We start from the raw sequence: 20,178 nt of genomic DNA, 5'->3' as shown, positions 1-20,178 counted from the left end.
TGCTGCTGTAAAAGATTCAGGTACTACCTTTTCTTTTAAATGTGCTCTTTTACAGTCGCTAATCTGCCTTCCCTAACATGTTCATTTCAAACACTGTATCTTTAATTTCCAAGATTTCTAATAGAGTTTTCCCCTCTTTCTGTTTGATCTATGGCAATGTGTTCTTTTTTGAAACTTTTTTTTTATTTGAGTATAGTTGACACATAGTACTACATAAGATTCAGATATACAGCATAGTGATTCATCATCTCTACAGGTTGTGCTATGCTCAATACAAGTGTAGCTACCATCTGTCGTCATACACTATTATGACATCATTGACTATATTTCCTATGCTGTAGCTTTTATTCTCATGACCTGTTCATTCCATAACCACATGCCTATATCTGTTACTCCCCATCCCCCATTTTGCCCATCCCCCATTCCCCTCTCCTCTAGCAACCATAAGTTTGCTGTCTGTATTTATAGGTCTGATTCTGCTTTCTCTTTGTTTATTCATTTGTTTTTGTTTTCACTTAGGAATGAACTCATAGGGTGATTTTTACGGCTGTGTAATACTCCATTGTATGTATGTGTGTATGCATATATCAATAGCTATCTATATATGATGTAGATGTATATATACTTATATATATATACATGTATACATATGTATATACACACACATGTGTGCATAGCACATCTTCATTCACTCATCTATCAATGGATATTTGGGTTGCTTCTATATCTTGACTATTGTAAATAATGCTGCAGTAAATATAGGGGTGCATATATCTTTTTGAATTAGTTTTCTCCTTTTCTTTATGTAAATACCCAGTAGTGGAATTATTGGATCATATGGTAGTTCAATTTTTAATTTTTTGAGGAACCTCCATACTGTCTTCCATAGTCACTATACCAATTTACTTTCCCACAAACAGTGCATGAGAGTTCCTTTTGGATCCACATTCCTACCAATACTTGTTATTTTTTGTGTTTTTCATTTTAGCAGTTCTGACAGGCACAAGATGATATCTCATTGTGGTTTTGATTAGCATTTCCCTGATGATGAGTGATGTTGAGCATCTTTTCATGCATCTGTTCGCCATCTGTATGTCGTCTTTGGAAAAATGTTCAGATCTTACCATTTTTAATTGGATTATTTGTTGGGGAGGTTGGTGTTGAGTTGTTCTTTATTTATTTTGGATATCAACCCCTTATATATATCATTTGTAAATATTTTCTTTCATTCAGTAGATTGCCTTCTTGTTTTGTTGATAGTCTTCTTTCCTTTCAGATTGTTTTTTAATTCTGTTTCCTCATGTATAAGTTTTATTAGTTGATATGTGTCATATTTTTCATGTTATTGGTCTTTGTTGGTTGGTAACTTTTAGATAAGAGCTAATTGTCCATCATCCATTTGTTTTGAACACATTCTGCATTGACAGGGTTCCAATAGGAAGCTCTCTGTTGCTGAGCCTTAATCTTGCAGGATATGTATCTTAGATTAAATTTTGCTTGTGTGGTAAGATACAAAGCTCTTGCATCTTAATAGACTACATAGTTCTGAGTCTTATCTCCACTTACATGACGTAGCTCTAAGGCTTGTGTCAGTGATCCTGCTACTAGCATCACTTGGCTTTAATCAACTCTCTGGTAGTTTGTGTTTTGGGTCCTTGTTTAGATCTCCTGTGTATGGCCTGTGTGGATCTTGCTCTTACATCTATGGCTATTGCCATATTAGCCCTATGTATTTTTCCCTAGTCCAGGCCCCAAAGATGGTGCACATCTTTGGTCCTCACCTACCATTGTGGATTTTCTTTTTTCCTTTCTGAAGATAAGGGGAATCTCTCTCTCCATTTCTGGTCTGTAAAGATTTTTCTCTTTTTCTCACCATGACTATGTATTTTCTAGACTATGTATTTATTAAGATTTAAAAATACTTGTTTTGGGGCACCAGACCAGCTCAGTCGGTTGAGTGTCTGACTTTGACTCAGGTCGTGCGCTCACAGTTTGTGGGTTCAAACCTGGGTCGGGCTCTGTGCTGACAGCTCAAAGCCTGGAGCCTGCTTAGGATTCTGTGTCTCCCTCTCTCTCCATGCCTCCCCCACTCGTTCTTGTTCTCTCTCCCTCTCTCTCTCTCTCTCAAAAATAAGTAAAAATTAAAAAGAAATTAAAATACTTGCTTTAATAGGTGATGAGTATTAAGGCAGGCACTTGTGATGAACACCAGTTGATGTATAACAGTGTTGAATCACTATATTGTTCACCTGAAACTAATATTACACTGTTACGTTAACTGGAATTTAAATAAAAACTTAAATTTTTTTTTTATCATTTTATGTGTTTGAATGGGAAGGTGCAGTTTTTTTTTTTTTTTAATTTTTTTTTAACGTTTATTTATTTTTGAGACAGAGATAGAGCATGAACAGGGGAGGGTCAGAGAGAGAGAGAGGGAGACACAGAATCCGAAACAGGCTCCAGGCTCCGAGCTTTCAGCACAGAGTTCGACGCGGGGCTTGAACTCACGAACCGCGAGATCATGACCTGAGCCGAAGTCGGACGCTTAACCGACTGAGCCACCCAGGCACCCCGGGAAGGTGCAGTTTCAACATATGCTCAACTTATCTTGAAATAGAAGTCTTTGGGGTGCCTAAGTGGCTCAGGCGGTTAAGCGTCCAACTCTTGATTTCAGCTCAGGTTACGAACTCACAGTTTGTGAGTTCGATGCCCACATCCAGCTCTGCACTGATGGTGTGGAGCCTGCTTGGGATTCTCTGTCTCCCTCTCTCTCTGCCACTCTCCTGCATACACTCTCTCTTTCAAAGTAAATAAATAAACATTAAAAAAGAAATAAAAGGCTTTTATTTAGTTTTATTGTTCTGCCTTTCACATTTAACTCTAGTCAGTCCATCTGGGTGTGTGTGTGTGTGTGTGTGTGTGTGTGTGAAGTGAGGCAATTGAAACTGATTTTCCACAAATAACTACACATTTTCTTTTAAATTGTTAATTAGATTTCTGGAGAATCCAGTTATTGACAATACTTTTTCTTATGTATCTACATGTTTTACCCATTCTGCACTGTATCAGTACTTCAAAGACAAGGTAGGACTCAGGAACAAATTTTCTCTTATTTCACAAAAGGTAATTTAATCACAGTAAAAAGGGGTCACTTTAGGTCAGAAAGTTGGTCAGTGGTAAAACTAAAGATTGATGCAAGGCATCTTGGTTGAATGCCAAGTTCACTAAACCTCAGTGTAGCACAACCTTGCTGCCATATTATCCCAAGCTTTACAATTGAATTATATTTGAAAAACAAATAATGGCAAGAAAAATACTACCCACTAAGATTGATAGTTAGTACTTGATCTTGGTAATGTCCATACTTTCTGAGGTTACAGATTTATTAGATATGTAGTATGAGTGCTGTAGGAGAGAGTTGTGCTTTTATTTTAGGATGCATTTTATTATTGTTTTTAAAGTTGGATTCTTGTATAATATCAACACTGTCAACCTCATTTACAAAATCTTTGTTTTTAGTTCTCCATTATACTAGTAATGTAGAGGAGAAATAAGGGATGGTATTTTATAAAATGGGAGATTTGGTTTTTTTTCCTTTATAATATGAGTGCCAAGATACAGAAAGGAAGGACAATGATGCAAATTTTGAGGTTCTCTTTGTTGATGATGCAGGACCACCTGGTGCTTTGTGGAAAGATAGTTCTAAGTTAACATATGTAAACGTACCAAGTGGTTAATTTGTGAACAAAAGTAGGAAGAGTTTGTTTTACTTTGTAAAGACTACCTTATTAAATAAAGAAAGTACTGCATTAGGTAAATGCCTGAGAGGGCCATTCTTGAATTTTTCTGCTTTTAATTCTAAATTAGCTCACTTACTGGATTTGTGTTTATCAAATAATGAATTAATTTATTGAAAACAGAAGAATATAAGCTAGAGCTGTCAGTTCTGAAGATATCTAGCTTTGGACATGACCTTGTGGAAATTAACTGAAAATACAAATTGATTTAGCAAATGTGAAAAATTGAAAACATGAGATTAAATGTCTTAACCCCATAAAGTAATTCTAAATGTTCAAGCAATTTGCTGATGCATAGCCATTTCCAGTCATACTTCAAATTTTGCAGATAATCTTTTCATCAGGGAAATGCCTTCTTGGCTCATCAGTTTAATAAACAATTCCAAAAACTCTGGTACTTATCCAAACTGCCTTTTTATTTATTTATTTTTTTGTCTCCATTTCTTCTCACACAGAAATACAATCTATACTGCCCGGATTCTCTGCAAAGCTGAACTGGACTTCAGAAGAAGCCAGCTCTTCTCAGGACATATCAGGGGTAACACCCTTCCAGATGATTTTTGAGGCAGGTTTTGTTGTGGTTCTATAAATTACTGATATCTTGATTCTCATTTTTCTACAAATATAATAATAGGAAAGAAAAGCCTAGGTCCATCACAGTTCCAAGTTGAAATGAAATAAGGCATTGGCTCCCAAACTTCTCTGTGCAGATTTCAAACCCCCCCCCCCCCCACCCTGTAGCTTCTAAATGACTGGTATTTGTGTCCCACTCCAAGAGGTTGTGATTTAATTGGCCTAGGGTGTTGGATTAGTTTGCTCAGGTTGCCATAAAGAAATACTATGGATTGGGTGGTTAAACAACAGAATATTATTTCCTCATACTTTTGGAGTCTAGAAGTTTAAGAATAAGGTGCCTTGTCACTGTTTCCTCACATGGTTCCTCTGTGTATATGTGGTGGGAGAGCTCTCTAATTAGTCTACCACTTCTTATAAGGACATCTTCCTGTCAGATTAGGGCTCCACGTTTATGACCTCATTTAACTTTATTTATGTCCTCAAAGCTCTGTCTCCAAATACAGTCACATGGGGGGCTAGGGCTTCAATGTATGAATTTTAGGGAATACAATTTAGTCCATACTGGTGTGGCCTGGGCTTTAAAATATTTTTGAAATCCCAGATGAAGAAAATTCCCAGGTGATTCCTAATGTGCAGGTAAACTTGAGAACCACTGAAATTAAGCCATTATTTGAGTTTGGATCTCCTGAAAGACAAAATAAAAATGGATTCCCAGTGTAGATCCTATTGGCATACATTTTATTAGGTTGACTTAAAGATCTTTATTGATTTATTTGTAGCCCAGATTTATGAGTGACAGTTGAGTTTTCCATTCCCTTTAACAATTCTGTGATTCCCTATTCTTTCTTTCCTTTGAATTTGTGGAGACATAAAGAATTAGAGTACTTTAAACATTCTCCCAAGAAGCACTTGGGAGGCCTTTCTTCGCGTTTGGACAATTATATGCTCCTTCTCAAAGGAAAGGGGTGCAGTATTGCGACAATAGATATCCCTGGCCGTGCCTTATCTTCTTTAGGAGAATGATGAGTAAACAATCTGGAGCAATTAATGGTTAGTCAGCTCTGAAACTATTAACATTAAGTAGCAATAAAAAAGCTGATTTCAGTGAACCAAGGAAATCAGTTCTAGTAAAGGAGATCATGTGTTTTAGCCAGTCTAAACAAACAATGATAATTCTTACACGTACATTTATGTATATTATTTAAGCCTCCCAACAACTCTGTGAAGAACAGAGATTATCACCCAATTTACAGATACAAGAAAACTGAGATTCAGAGAATTAGATTGACTTTCAAGGGTCATATGAAAGTTAAGCGACAGGATTAGAATTTGAACCAAAGTCTTGTACTCATATTAATCAGGTCTGTTTGAATATTTATTCACTCATTGAGAAACCTGTGTTTGTTCAAGCCGGCCTCATTTTGCTAGATGTTGAAGGTACAGTGACCCAAGACATGTTACTTGATTCCAAGGAACCTGAAATCTAAAGGAAAAGATAAACAAGCAAACAAATAATTATAATACACTGTAAATGTATTATGATAGAGGTAGGATATATATATATAGGAAGGATATCTAACCCAATGGGAAGTGCCCAGTTCTCATCTCTTGATGAGACTGAAAACAGATTATCTGATATAAGGAGTTCAGAGACTTGAAAGAATAGGGATTTGTCTTCAGATTGATAAAGTTGTCTTATTTTTTTTCCTTATTGCAAAAGCAGTGTTTCCCTCAGGAAAATCAGAGAGAGCATCTAGAACACAGATAATTTGACATAATCAAGGTAGCCACTGTTAACATCCTAGTGTGCACCTTTTCACATAAGAGTGAGGCATTTCAGTTTCAGGTTTTTAGAATGGTACCATTCCAAATTATGGCCGTGGAAATAGGTGGCTGGAAATGCATGGAGGTCAAGGTTGTTGGGAGTTGAAGAGGTCAGGAAATTATGTCTAAATTGTTGCTTAGACAGGCCATCTACTTGGATGTGGAAGTCAACCCATATGATGGTATGTCTTAAAGTGCTGGGGGAAACTGATCTCAGTGCCTGCAGTCAGCTGGTGATCCATGAAGAGTGAGGAAGAGTAGTATGACCTCAGAGGAACAAGGATTCCCTGAAAGCATTGGTTCTATTACATCTCTTGTCTCTGGTACTATGCAGCTATTTAAAAGATACTTGAATGAAGGAAGTGAGAAGGGGAGATTGTGAACAAGCTAATTATATATACCTCAAATGGGGAGAAGGGTTAGATAGCAAGGTTCAGAGCAGAGGCTAGTGAATGGAGACATCTGTGAAAAAGCTATAATAAATGATCCACTGCTTTGGGCATGTGAGGAAAGCTAATCCCAGGAAATATGAAGAGAGCTTCATTTAGGAGAGATGCATAAGCTCAGAGTCAGTCTTGTGTCTTGCATCTTGGAGTCCATTAGGCTGGATAACATGTACTTCCAAAAACAATTTGATTTTACAAGATCTTCTTGAAAGCTTTATCCATTTTTATATTTATTTTTGCCATAATATTAAAAATGATAAAATTGGTAGAGATAAACATATATACATATAAACATCTTCATACTTATATTTATCGATCTCTATTTCTCTAACTAGAGACAGAGGCACTGACTGACTTTCTTCTAGACAGTCATATAGGGCCCATGACTACATAAGTTCAGTTTGAAAATATAAAACAGCTCTGATATTCTGTGATATAATTAGATTTGTATTTAAAGGTGAAGGCTGAACATATGATTTGGTAGTGGTTTCTGCTGCCCAGGGCTTGCAGCATCTGTTTTTTCCTAACACACTTAAGTAAATTAACTGCTTCTATAGATATGTTAGGCTGGGGTACTGCGTTCCTAACACCCAACTGTAAAAGGCTATAAAAGACTTTGTAGACATACACATATACATATATTCTCTGTCTCTGTTTCTCTCAATAATTTATGAGTAGATCTTAAAAGGAGGCATTTGCTTTATGTTAACTATCCTCTGCTGATAGGACATTAGGTCACTTTATCTTCTCAATCTGAATTAGGTGCCAGTCTTTCTTGTGCATTTCTTTAGCATCTCTTATATATCTAAATCATAAAACTTTCACATTGTCATATAAGTTATTTGTCTTTCCCTTCTACTTAACTGAACTCTTCAAATTCAGAGATTGTTTTATTTCCTCTGTAGGTTCAAGTATATAATAAGCTTCATTGAGTATTTTGAGTGGATAATTCAGTAGTTTGCATAAGTGTTGCCTATCAGGGTCCATAAAAGTAATGATAGATAACATAATATCTGATTCAGGAAGCTATATGCACCGAAAATGAACTTTCTTGGAGAGACAGCATTGCATAGTGGAACGTGGACTTTGAAACAAGTCATATCTAGGTTTGAATCCCAGTTCTTAACTAGACATGTGTGACCTTGGACAAATCAAACAGCTTATTTAGTCTCATTATTTTCATAAATAAAATGGGGAAATTTCCTACTTGCGTACAAACTGTTTGGCATGTAGCAGGTGTTCAGTAAATGGTACCTCTCATCATTATTAATTGTAGCCCCTTTCTGGTAGCTGCTGAAGGAATTTACACTTACTTGGTTGCTTTACTGCTAGATATAATTAGCCCTTTCTATGATGTACCCTATAATAACAAAGGCTACAGAAGTTTGAAATTGTTCCAAGAAGTTGTTTTGGAAGTGCTAATTACAGAAAATGCTTCGAAGAGATCATTGCTTTTCTACTATTTGAACATTTTATGATAAAAATTTTTAAATGAAGGATGTGACTGTGATGTGTATGCTGCAGTTATAACTTAATTACCACTGTTTTTGTGTATGAATAATCTTAGATCTGTATCCAGAATTTTCTAATAATTCCCATCCATTTTTCTGATAATTTTTGCTAATGATTCTGTAATAATCTAATTTCCCCACCCATTGCACAATTCTTGATCTCATTTTCAGTGTGCTTACAAAAAGTATTACAATAATTTATTCTTTCTGTTTCTTCCTCATTGTGTTATGATATTTTGAGATCTGGGACCATTTTTTTCTTAATATGTACCTACTACATGGCTCTGTATCCTCTGAGCCACCGATAACTTACTGATATTTTTTTACTCTATTTCTTCTTCTCATTTTCCTCAACTTCTCCATTTTGTAGAAGACTCTTTATAACTTTAGTTTTAGGGACACTGTATTAAATACAATGAGCCATTATAGGATAGTAGTTAATACTAAAGCTTTGAATCCAGATCAGGTAACCTTAAGAAAGTTGTTTGACCTCTTTGAGACTCATTTTTTTCATCCACAGAATGTGGGTTATGTGTACGTAACAGGGCTTTTGTGAGGGGTAAATGAGGTAGTTAATACAAGTAAGGTACTTTTGCGCCATTCCTGGAATAGAGAAAATCCTCATTAAATTGTAAATTTTATTGTATTTATAGGGAGGTATCTGGGTATGCTTGAAAGAGCATGGACAGTTAGTGTTAGACAGACTTAAGGTCAAATTCTGGCTCTATCACTGAACCGCTGAGTAACCTTAGGCAAGTTGCTTAACTTCTCTGAACCTCATTTAAAAAAATCTACAGAGAAGATAGTACCTGCCTCCAGGTTTGTTGTGAGGTAATGTAGATACAGCACCTGCAAAATGCTTGATGCTTGCTATATAGTAGGCATTCAACAAGTGATATCTACTATTGTTGCCATGTATAATATATACTTTCAGATCATTATTTGGTCCTTAAAACAGTTCTGTGAGGGAGAATGGGTAACTGTTATCCCTGTTTTGAAGATTAGTAAATGAAGTCCAAAGCAATTAAGTGATTTTTTTTCATGGTTACGTATGTAATTTTATAGAGCTAGTACTAGAACACAGGTCTTCTGACTTGTGAGATTTTTGCTTTATAGCTTTCCCTAAAAAATAAAGTTTAGATAAATGGATTGATGATGAAAAGTAGGTTCCTTTTAGTGTCTGTTAATTGCACTCCATTCTTAATAGAGATTGACTCTCACATCAGGATGGCAGAGCTAAGAAAGAGTTAACGCTTCTTAGCTCTGGTCTGATACTTTTAAATTTGTTACAAAAAGTGGTTTTGAGATTGTGGGTTTTACTCTGACCTTTGTTCACATGTCTCCTAAAGTTCCATGAAATAGTTTAACCCAAGGAATGATGGCTGTTAGATTCCCTTTTGTATCCAATTCTTAGACCATCCCCTTGGATGTCTGAGAAGCTTTCTAAGGTGAGAGTTACCTTTATAGGAAGAAATATCACAGTTTAATTCATTTGTGCTCCTGGGTTTGTGTATATGTGGTAGAAGTTTTTGTTGGATTTTTACAGGTTGATGAAAAGCCCAGAACTTTGATGACAGATAGTTTGGTGATAAAGAACTTTTTACGCAGAATCATCATGGTACACCCTAAGGTAAGCTGTTCTTTTGCATAGTAATGATTCTTTTAAATCACATGTTTTCAAGAGATCTCTACTCTGTAGGACGTGGAAGGATAGGCTTGGTCCTCTTTTCTTTTAATGACAAGATTACAACTTTAATATTGAATTGATTTGATTTCTGTGCCCCTAACACAATGTTGGTGTTGGTCATGTGATATAGTTGATAGCCCTTGAATATAGAGCTATTTTGGGTTGTTGTTTTTACTTCCATATTATTTTATTGTATCAGTTTAGATACTTTTTTGCCTCCTCTGTGCTTCATTTTTCTGGATAATAAACCTTGCTGATTATTTCCTCCTTTTCCAAAGTGACTATAAGAGCAAATCAGGAAATTCTGACAAAGTACTTCGAACTTTGGAGAGCTATAATTTTTATTATTACATGTAGTTAGATATGTTTATAGGGATGTACACTGTTAAGTATGGTATATAACTTCTCCCTTTTTTCTCTTGCTAGAGTCAACTTTTTATGTCTTTGGCAGGGTTCAGTGCATATTATATGCCAGTTACTTCTGAGTCCTTTCCATACACTTATTCACTCACCTAATGCAACAGCTCTTGTGAAGTAGGTTTTATCATCATCATTCCCATTTTACAGCTGAAGAAACTGTGGTATAGAGGTTAAATAACTTGCAGAGCCAGGATTTGAAGTTAGGCAGTCTAGCTCTAGAGTCTTCTATTACATAGGAAGGAAAATGTAAATCAAAAGTAGGAAATAATTAGAACAGTTAAGTGAATTGGAGGACATAAAAGTCAGATGGGGGGAAGGGAAGAAAACACAAAGAAAAAAGCATGGAATGTTCTATATATGAAAACCATGGAAAAAATGGAGAGAAAAATCAATAGTTCTTTTAAGGGGGAGAAGATATAACTGGCAGAACAGCAGAGAACAAAAGTTAGGATATTCTGATAATCTGTGACCACTTGGAATTGAAGTGTAGGACTCAATATAAATTTAGATGCAGAATTTGAGCACAGGTAAATGTTAATTGTGTTAGTTGTTTAGGGAAAGTGCAAGTGAAAACAAGGTGATGTAAAGAATATCTACACCTTTGGGAATTAAGTATGGAAGTTTTTTAATCTCCATCCTTGTTCATGTTAAATCTCATACCCCATTTACTTTGCAGATTAGATTTAATTTCAGTGTAAAGGTGAATGGAATCCTTTCCTTGGAAATCTTTGGGTAAGTCCTTAAATCAATGGCTTAAATTTATGCCATGGTTTTATAGTTTTTCTCAGTCATTATTGCCCTATTTCTAGTAGCTTCACAGTTTGACTTCTTGACCCAAAGTTACCTTGAAACTAATTTTCTGAGACTCCCACATTTTCTTATTCTATATTAACTTTTAATGAGTAAGTAGATTCATCTATATCTTTTCGTGTCTTTCCCTCTCACCAGAGTGGGTGATCTTAAAAATTTCCATTTCCCTTTGGTTAGTTGGCTGTTGGATTCCAGTAATCTCTGTGGGTGGTGGTGGTCATGGGCCAAAATTTGTATCAGGTAAAGATTGGTTTTAGAATCTGTGAACTATGGCTTAGCTTTTCTTTGCTTTCCAGGACAAAGAACGAACCCACTTTGAACCTGTCGAATGGAATTGCTCTTGTTATAAACTATCAACATTATGTGAGGTGAAGGATGAAAGCATTGTTGTCCCTCTCCATGTTTTACTCTCCTGTTATGAGTATGAGTGTGGGTAGAAATTGAACATAGCCTCATTTGTCATTTCTTAGTACCAGGCATTAGCTTCTCTGTAAGAAAAGTGGAAGTAAAACTTTTAATCTATTTGTATTGAAAACTCTCATTATTTCTGGCTCCTTGAATGTATTCTAATTGACCTGAGAACATGTCCCTTCTCCTTTCCATGTCTTATTTTTTCTATAAATGAAACAACAAATTTCAATCTTATTTACATATGAGAAGAGAGGAAGGACTTGAGAAGGTTCCTTGAACTCTTGGCTAGAAAGATATTATGAACACAAAGGAATTCTTTATATATTATTTTTTGTGCATCGACATTTTTCAAAGGTTTGGAAATCATCTCTACCTCCACCTCCAGACTACAAAAAAAATCCATGGAGAAGATGGCAAATAAATGGAATTTATTCCTCTGCCTTGCCTTCCTAAGAGAATCCAAAGTGAACATGCATATAGCAAGAAAAAAAAAACAATTTATGAATTAGTCCAAGTAATTTATTCTTTATTCAGTAGTTTCGACTCCATTTGTATGCCCTGAATCAGCACTGGTAGTCATAGGATCTTAAGGTTTGAAGACACTGTTTATGGCTTTTTAGTCTGTTTTTTTACTCTTAGCCAAAAGTCCACTTCAGATTAGAATTTTTTCATTCTTTAATATGTGCAGTAAATAAAGTCCCCACTCTGTATCTATCTTTAGTAGTCCTTTACTATCATACAATCCTTAAAGTTAGCTCATTATCAGAAATTTACTGAAAAAGTTTAAGCCTCTGAACCAGTGTTTGTGGACATATATTCCTGGATGACCTCATCAGTTTAAAGAGAGAGGAAAAATGCTCATTAATATTTCTTCCTATTTAAAAAAGAAAAGCTGTTAGAAAGTAAGCAAGTATCAAATTTCACTAGCTTCTTTTAGGAGAGAAAGATGCCCTAATTTTTTCTCATTACTCCTATCAAACAGTAACCTCGGACTCTTTCAGGGGAAGGTGTAGCATGTGTGAGAGCAGATCTAAGTATCACAGGGCTAGTTTTAGGCTGTTGTGATTCAGGGACCCCTTCACCCCTACCCTCACCATGCTAATCTTTGATCTTGGAAACTTCTGCTCAGAGCTGTAGACTAATTTCAGTGGAGGAAATATACATTAGTGAATATAAAACTGCATAGTGTCAGGGATGCCTGGGGGGCTCAGTTGGTTAAACGTGTGACTTTGGCTCAGGTCATGATATGGTTTGTGGGTTCAAGCCCTGTGTCGGGTTCTGTGCTGACAGCCTGGAGCCTGCTTCAGATTCTGTGTCTCCCTCTCTCCCCCCATCACCCGCTCACTCTCTCTCCCTCAAAAATAAATAAACATTAAAAAAAATTTTAAACTGCATAGTGGCAGCAGAAACAGTAGCCATGATATTCCTGAAATTCCAGTTTGTCTGCTCTTTCTATTGCTTGTGATTCCCTGAGTGAGACACAAGTTACTTATTCCAGTAAAACTAATATGGTAGATTATATGATTATGTATATGCTAGAGATATCCAAAGACTTTTGAATGCCCCGAAAATAATTTCTTAAGGGGCACCTGGCTGGCTCTGCCAGTAGAGCATGTGACTCTCAACCTTGGGGTCCTGAGGTCAAGCCCCCCATGTTGGGTGTGGAGCCTATTTTATTTATTTTTAAAGATTTTATTTTAAGTAACCTCTACACCCAGTGTGGGGCTCAAACTCACAACCCTGGGATCAAGAGTCACATGTTCCACTGAGCCAGCCAAGCATGCCATCATAGAGCCTACTTTAAAAAAAAAAAAGAAGAAAAGGAAAAAAATAAAAATAAAATAATTTCTTAAGAAAGAAAAAGTCTAAATTTATCTTACCCGTTTTTTGACAGTAGACCAAAATTTGGTGCAGCTCAATTACTCTGCAGTCGAATCCATCCTGTGCTAGGACACCCAGTAATGCTTTTCATCCCCGATGACGTGGCTGGCATGGGCTCGTTGGGAGAACTGATACTCACTCCAGCTGCTGCTCTGTGTCCCTGCCCAAAGGTCTTTTCCAACCAGCTGAATAGAGTTTCTTCAGTTTCCATATCCTTTTGATGATAAACTCCATCAAAATTTTCAGCTTTGTTTTGAAAAATGAATTCTTATATCCCAATTCTAGAAAAGCCTTTAGCATATAAACTCTGTATCTAGAAGCCAGTATAATTCGTATAAAAACAAAAATCCAGTGTGAAATCCAGTCTTGAGAAATTTTCCCCAAATACTGAAAACTATAAAATGTAACGTATGTGCCACATTCTTTTCATATAATCCAATATGACTGAAGCATGGAATGGTGCAAGCAGGAGAGATGAGGCTGGAAAATGGTGGACATGGTGGCTCTTTTGTATCACACTTAGGATTGTGAACTTCATTCTCTGTGTAGCGGGAAACCATTGAATGTTTTAGGCATCTCAAGCAGCATTGTACAGGATGGGTAGGAGAGAGAAGTCAGTAATGACCAAGTGAATAAGTGAACTGGGCAAGAGATAATGCTCGCCTGAATTAAAAATGTGATGAGCATGGAAAAGAGAGACTTATCACTTGAAGGAATCAGTATAATGAGGCAAGCAATTCATTGTGGGGGTAGGGAGAGATTAGGGGCAGGGAATGGCCAAAATTGATGTTAATATTTCTATATCCAGAATAGGCAAATCTATAGAGACAGGAAGTAGATAGATAGGGATTTGGTGGGGGGAGGATGGTAAAAATGTCCTAAAATTGATGGTGGTGATGGTTGCACAACTCTTTGAATATACCATAACCCATTTATACACTTTAAGTGGGTAAGTTGGGTGCTGTGTGATATGTTTAAATCTCAGCTGTTTAAAAACATTTCCATAGGGCCCCTGGGTGGCTCAGTCGTTAAGCATCTGACTTTGGCTCAGGTCATGATCTCATGGTTCGGTAGGTCGAGCCCCATGTCAGGTGAGCTTGAGCCCTGGGTAAACACGAGCCCCACTTCGGGTGAGCCCTGCTTCTCTGTCTGTCTCACGCCTGCCGCCCCCCTTGCCGCCCTGGGATTCTCTCTCTGTCCCTTGTTCACTTGCGCCATTTCTCCCCCTGCCAAAAAAAACCATTTCAATAGATGGCTGACAGAATAATGATACTATCAATAAGATACAAGTCATAAGTAGCAGATTTGGAAGGTAAAGATTAGCTTAGCTTTAAACATGCTAAGTTTGTAGTTTCTGTAGGACATCCCTTGAAAATGGCAAGTATAGCTATATAGAAATTTTGGTCTGGAATTTGGAAGTGGCCAATTTAGAGATAAATTTTAGAGCCTTAGCATTTTCTCCATCGGAAAGTAAAGTATAGTGCTGTGGTTAGAGCATGGAACAAGAGTGTAAATACTAGATTCACCACTAATTGGCTGTGACTTCATGTAGTTTACTCAACCAGCCTAAGGCTTTATTTCCTCCTCTTTAAAATGGAGATAATAGGGGCACCTGGGTGGCTCAGTTGATTGAGCAGCAAACTCCTGATTTCAGCTCAGATCATTATTCCAGGTCATGGGATCCAGCCCTGAGTTGGGCTCCATGTGGAGTGTGGAGCCTGCTTAAGGTTCTCTCTTTCTCTCCCTCTGCCCTTCTCTCTCGCTCATGCATGCTCTTTCTCTAAAATTAAAAAAAAAAAAAAAAAAAAAATAGGGGCACCTGGATGGCCTAGACAGTTAAGCATCCAACTTCAGCTCAGGTCATGATCTCATGGTTTGTGGGTTTGAGCCCCACATTGGGCTCTGGGCTGACAGCTCAGAGCCTAGAGCCTGCTTTGGATTCTGTGTCTCCCTCTCTCTCTGCCCCTCCTCTGCTCATGCTCTGCCTCTCTCTCTCTCTCAAAAATAAATAAATGTTAAAAAATTAAATTTAAAAATAAATGGGGATAATAACACTTCATAGATTTATTTGTTTTCCCTTGCAAAGGTTTTGTTGTTGTTGTTGTTGTTTTGGGGTTAGTTTGTTTTAGTATTAATTATATATAATAATCTATATGAAGCTCCCAGCATATTGCCTGACACATAAAAGTGTTCAATAAATGTTAGGTGTTGTTATATAATTGAAGCTGTACAAGTAAAATGAAGTTCTAGTAGAGTATAAAGAATAAGACCAGGGGCGCCTGGGTGGCGCAGTCGGTTAAGCGTCCAACTTCAGCCAGGTCACGATCTCGCGGTCCGTGAGTTCGAGCCCTGCGTCAGGTTCTGGGCTGATGGCTCAGAGCCTGGAGCCTGTTTCCGATTCTGTGTCTCCCTCTCTCTCTGCCCCTCCCCTGTTCATGCTCTGTCTCTCTCTGTCCCAAAAATAAACAAACGTTGAAAAAAAAAATTTTTAAAAAAATTAAAAAAAAAAGAATAAGACCAGAAGAAGGCCAAGGTCATGGTATGGTAAATGTCAGCTGAAAATATCTTTAGGGAGGAGGAAGGAGCAGGATGGTGATAAAGACTATGCATGGACTTTTGGATTTTAAAACATGCTTTTTCTTAGTATCTAGGGCATATAGAAGAGTATAAAGTAAAATAAAAAAGTTTCTCCTCCTCCTCATCCCATTCTCCAGAGGGAAAAAGGCAAATTTTTCTATCCTCTTGAAGTTTACATTTAATAGGACATTTTAATAAATAGATGTCAGTAGTGATAAGTACAGTTAAAGATAAAATAAAGCAGGTAAAGAGATAATGACAGGGAAGTTATTTTAAATATTATAGTAAGCGAAGACTCTAGGGAGGTGATGTTTTAGTGAAGATAAAGAAAACTCTGATAGGATTTCAGTTTCTGAAAATGGCAAGCTAGGTAATTTAGACCAACCCTCCCATTGAAGACAAATGTTGGATGAAATATTAAGACATAAAAGATTCTAAGAGCTAGTAAATAGGGAGGAATTTCTGGGCGATCACAGTAGAGACAGGAATTACAGAAAGCCTGAGCTCAACATTGGGGGCTGCTTTTGCTGTGAGGTCATTTGCAAATTATAGCAAGCAGCTGAGAGGCTAAGATGCACTTCTGAATCAATGTAGGTCAAGAAGGCCAAAGAGTTTAGGGCTTACTGAGCTGGGGGGTGCTGTTAAAAACACCTCTTGTTTTGGGCAGAGATAACTAAAAGGTTACACTTTAAGGAGTAAGATGAACCTGAAATAAACCATCCTTCACATGAACTGCATATATTTTTTGGGTCATCTGGGAAGGCTAGAAAATCTTAAACTTTAAAATTGGATTAAGATGATTCTAGATATCTAATTCTCCCAGATGTCTTTTAGAAGCAAACAAAGATTATTTTCTAGAGGAAGATCACCACATCTGTGCTTCAAATATTTTAACAAATACTTTCTCAAAATGTCCAGCTCATGTGTACATTTCTCTCTCTCTCTCTCCATCTCTGTCTCTCTCTCTCTGACACACACACACACACACACACACACACACACACACCACACGTAAAAGAGTGGACAAGGCAACATGAATAAGAGCTAGCAAAAACAAAAGCAACAGGAATACCCACTGGGACTTCAGATATTGGTAACATCAGATACTGATTTTAAAAATAAAGAATTATGCTTATGATATTTATGAACTTGAAGGCCAAGCTTAAAAATTTTGCCAGGGAACTGAAAACTATAAAATGTGACATAATTTTTAAAACAACCAAACAGAAACTGTAGAACCAAAAAATACAATAACCAACATTGAAATTAAATAGGCAGATTTAACAGATTAGACACAGCATAAGTGAATTTGTGAAGTAAAAGATAAGGATAGCAAAAACTAGTAAAATAAAGCAAAGAAAGACAAAAGGATAGAAAATACAGAAGAGAGGTTAACAGTGAGAGGAAACAGAACATTTAATGTACATTTAATTCATGTCCCAAAGGAGAAGGGAGAAAATGGGGCAAAAACAGTCATTGAAGAATCAATAGCTAAACAACTAAAACAGTTTCAGAGCTCAGCAATCAAGCAGGATAAACAAAAAGATATGCATACCTCTAGGAAATCAAAAACAAGGAAAAAATCAGCTAAGGAAGATGGATTTTCTTCAAAAGAGAAACAAATTGACAGCTGACTTCCTTATACCAACATGAGGTAGTAGTATAATAGTGTTAATGTCTGGAAATTTAAAAACTACCAACCTAGAATTCCATACCCAGTAAAAATATTTCTCAAAAGATAATGTTGGGGCATCTGGGTGGCTCCATTGGTTAAGCATCCAACTCTTGGTTTTGCCTCAGGTTATGATCTTGCAGTTCATGAGTTCGAGCCCAGCGTTGGGCTCTGCACTGACAGTGCAGAGCCTGCTTGGGATTCTCTCTCTCTCTCTCTCTCTCTCTCTCTGTCTCTCTCTCTGTCCCTCCCCCATGTGCACGCATGTGCTCTCTTTCTCAAGATAAATAAACTTAAAAAAAAAAAAAAAGATAACTGGGGCGCCTGGGTGGCTCAGTCTGTTAAGCATCTGACTTCGGCTCAGGTCATGATCTCATGGTTTGTGAGCTCAAGCCCCGTGTCGGGCTCTGTGCTGACAGCTCCGAGCCTGGAGCCTGCTTCAGATTCTGTGTCTCCCTCTCTCTCTCTGCCCCTCCCCTGCTCACACTCTGTTTGTCTGTCTGTCTCTCTCTCACAAATAAACATTAAAAAAAATTTTTTTAAAAGATAACCTACCCATATAAAGGTCATAATTCATATAGTAAGAAGAATTAATTCAACTGACTTTAAGAACATAGTGTTTTGACATACATTCTTGGTATATACTCTAAGGATGAAATGAACTGAAAAGTGCTCTTGAAATTCATTTAGTGGTCTTGATTCTTGTTAATACATTGGTATTACCATACTGAAATTCTTGCATGCATACTTGTTATAAAACAAATAATTATGTTAAATGGTTAAGAACCAAAATTTTTAGCATAATATAGCAGATGTGGGAGTATAAATTCAAAGGAATAGAATATTTTTATTTTGAAATAAAAAAATTTTTGAAATTAATCTTTTTTTAAAAAAATGTTCATTTATTTATTTTGAGAGAGAGCATGAGCAGAGGAGAGGCAAAGAGAGAGAGAGAATCCCAAGCAGTCTCCATGATGTCAGTGCAGAGGCCAGCGCAGGGCTTGAACTCATGAAACATGAGATCATGACCTGAGCCAAAACCAAGAGTCAGAAGCTTAACCAACTGAGCCACCCAGGTGCCCCTGAAAGTAATCTTAAAGTGGAATTGAAAATATCAGTGTGTACGTCCAACTTTTCTGACTTTTGAAATTACATATTTTTTAGCTCTATCTGCTAAAAACAAAAAACAAACTGAGGAGCAATGAGCAGTCCTAGTATCCAGAATGTGTTCTCTAAATGTCATTGCTCACTAAAAAGGAGGAATGGCTGATTCCAGGCCTAAAGTAGAAATGTACAAGATGAGCATGGGTATCTTGTTGAGCCAGAAAGCAAAGAAACTATCAAAGGCCATGAGATTCTGTCAGAGAATTTCAGAAATTCCACTTCCAGCCATGAACAAATAACAGGGACTGGATCCAACCTCCTACCTTGAACAATTTAAAAAACTATATTAAACAACAGAGAGTATAGGACAGTGGTTCCAGAGAAAGGAGAAACAAATAAACCCTGTATTGCACCACCGTACTACCTAGAGAAGTTCACCAGGAGGGTATACCCAACTAGAGTCTGGTGGATCTGAGTTGAGAAGACGAAGTTCAGAGTTAGGGAGGTCCAGGGAAGCTAGAATTTATAGAAAAGAGTGCCAAAGAGGAGATAAAATACACAGAGAGAGCTCCGGATAGAGGAGAATCCCTGGAGTGCACACAGAGCTGGAAATAGTTTTTGTTCCTACCAGGCAGGATGGAAAACATAAAGCATCAGGTAGAGTCCTAAGAAGGATTTGCTTGAATATAGTGGAGAAGTTAGCTTTAGCCTATAGGCTTCCCTGGTCCCACCTAACAAAGCTTAAGAGTAAGATCCAAAAGGCTCAAACTGTTCCCAAGTAACTTTATAGTATCCCAGAAAAAAAGTACAAGAATATTTACAGGAATATAAAAGTATCCTGCATTCAGTGAGGTAAACTTCACAATGCTGGGCATCCAATAAAAAATTACTTGGTATGCAAACAAGCAGGAAAATAGGACCCATAATGAAAAAAAATCAGAACTGCCCAGAAATGGCATAGGTAATAGGATTAGTAAACAAGGACATTAAGACAGGTATAACTGGGGGTACCTGGGTGGCTCAGTCAGTTAAACATCCGACTCTCGGTTTCAGCTCAGGTCATGATCTCATAGTTCGTGAGTTCAAGCCACATCAGGCTCTGCATTATCAGTGTGGAGCCTGCTTGGGATATTTTCTCTCTCTCTCTCTGCCCCTCCCACACTCTATCTCTCTCTCTCAAAAAGAAATAAACTTTTAAAAAAAAGTATAACTGTATCCCATATATTCAGGAAGTGAAAGGGAAAAAAATTGAACATATTAACTAAAGACACAAAAGATGTGAAAACCTAAATTGAACGTCTAGAGATAGAAATTAAAATTTTTAGGGTTAAGATACACTAGATGAGATTAGTGACAGGTTTACACATTGCAGAGAAATAGATAAGTGAACTTGAATACATAGCAATAGAAACTAAAATGAAACAAGGGACTAAAAAAAATGAATAAAATTTCTGTGAACTGT

General features: G+C 37.0%; 1 protein-coding gene across 19 annotated transcripts in view; it reads left to right on the top strand.

Moving 5' to 3' along the window:
• CD1H11orf80 (chromosome D1 C11orf80 homolog) overlaps positions 1 to 20,178 on the top strand; it is a 118,514-nt gene that overhangs the window by 70,215 nt on the left and 28,121 nt on the right. For 18 of the 19 annotated variants that reach the window (XM_053202872.1, XM_053202874.1, XM_053202878.1 and 15 more), the window contains 5 exons: positions 4,253 to 4,362; positions 9,701 to 9,784; positions 10,938 to 10,993; positions 11,368 to 11,439; positions 13,377 to 13,576. In XM_053202872.1, coding sequence (XP_053058847.1) covers positions 4,253 to 4,362; positions 9,701 to 9,784; positions 10,938 to 10,993; positions 11,368 to 11,439; positions 13,377 to 13,576 — 522 coding nt within the window. The remainder of the gene's footprint in view (positions 1 to 4,252; positions 4,363 to 9,700; positions 9,785 to 10,937; positions 10,994 to 11,367; positions 11,440 to 13,376; positions 13,577 to 20,178) is intronic. The other variant, XM_053202871.1, reaches the window with a different exon arrangement.

This window comes from Acinonyx jubatus, chromosome D1, assembly GCF_027475565.1.
Source record: "Acinonyx jubatus isolate Ajub_Pintada_27869175 chromosome D1, VMU_Ajub_asm_v1.0, whole genome shotgun sequence".
NCBI classification, from domain to species: Eukaryota; Metazoa; Chordata; class Mammalia; order Carnivora; family Felidae; genus Acinonyx; species Acinonyx jubatus.
The sequence above is the reverse complement of the archived record's forward strand: the minus strand, read 5'-3'. Positions and strand labels throughout refer to the sequence as shown.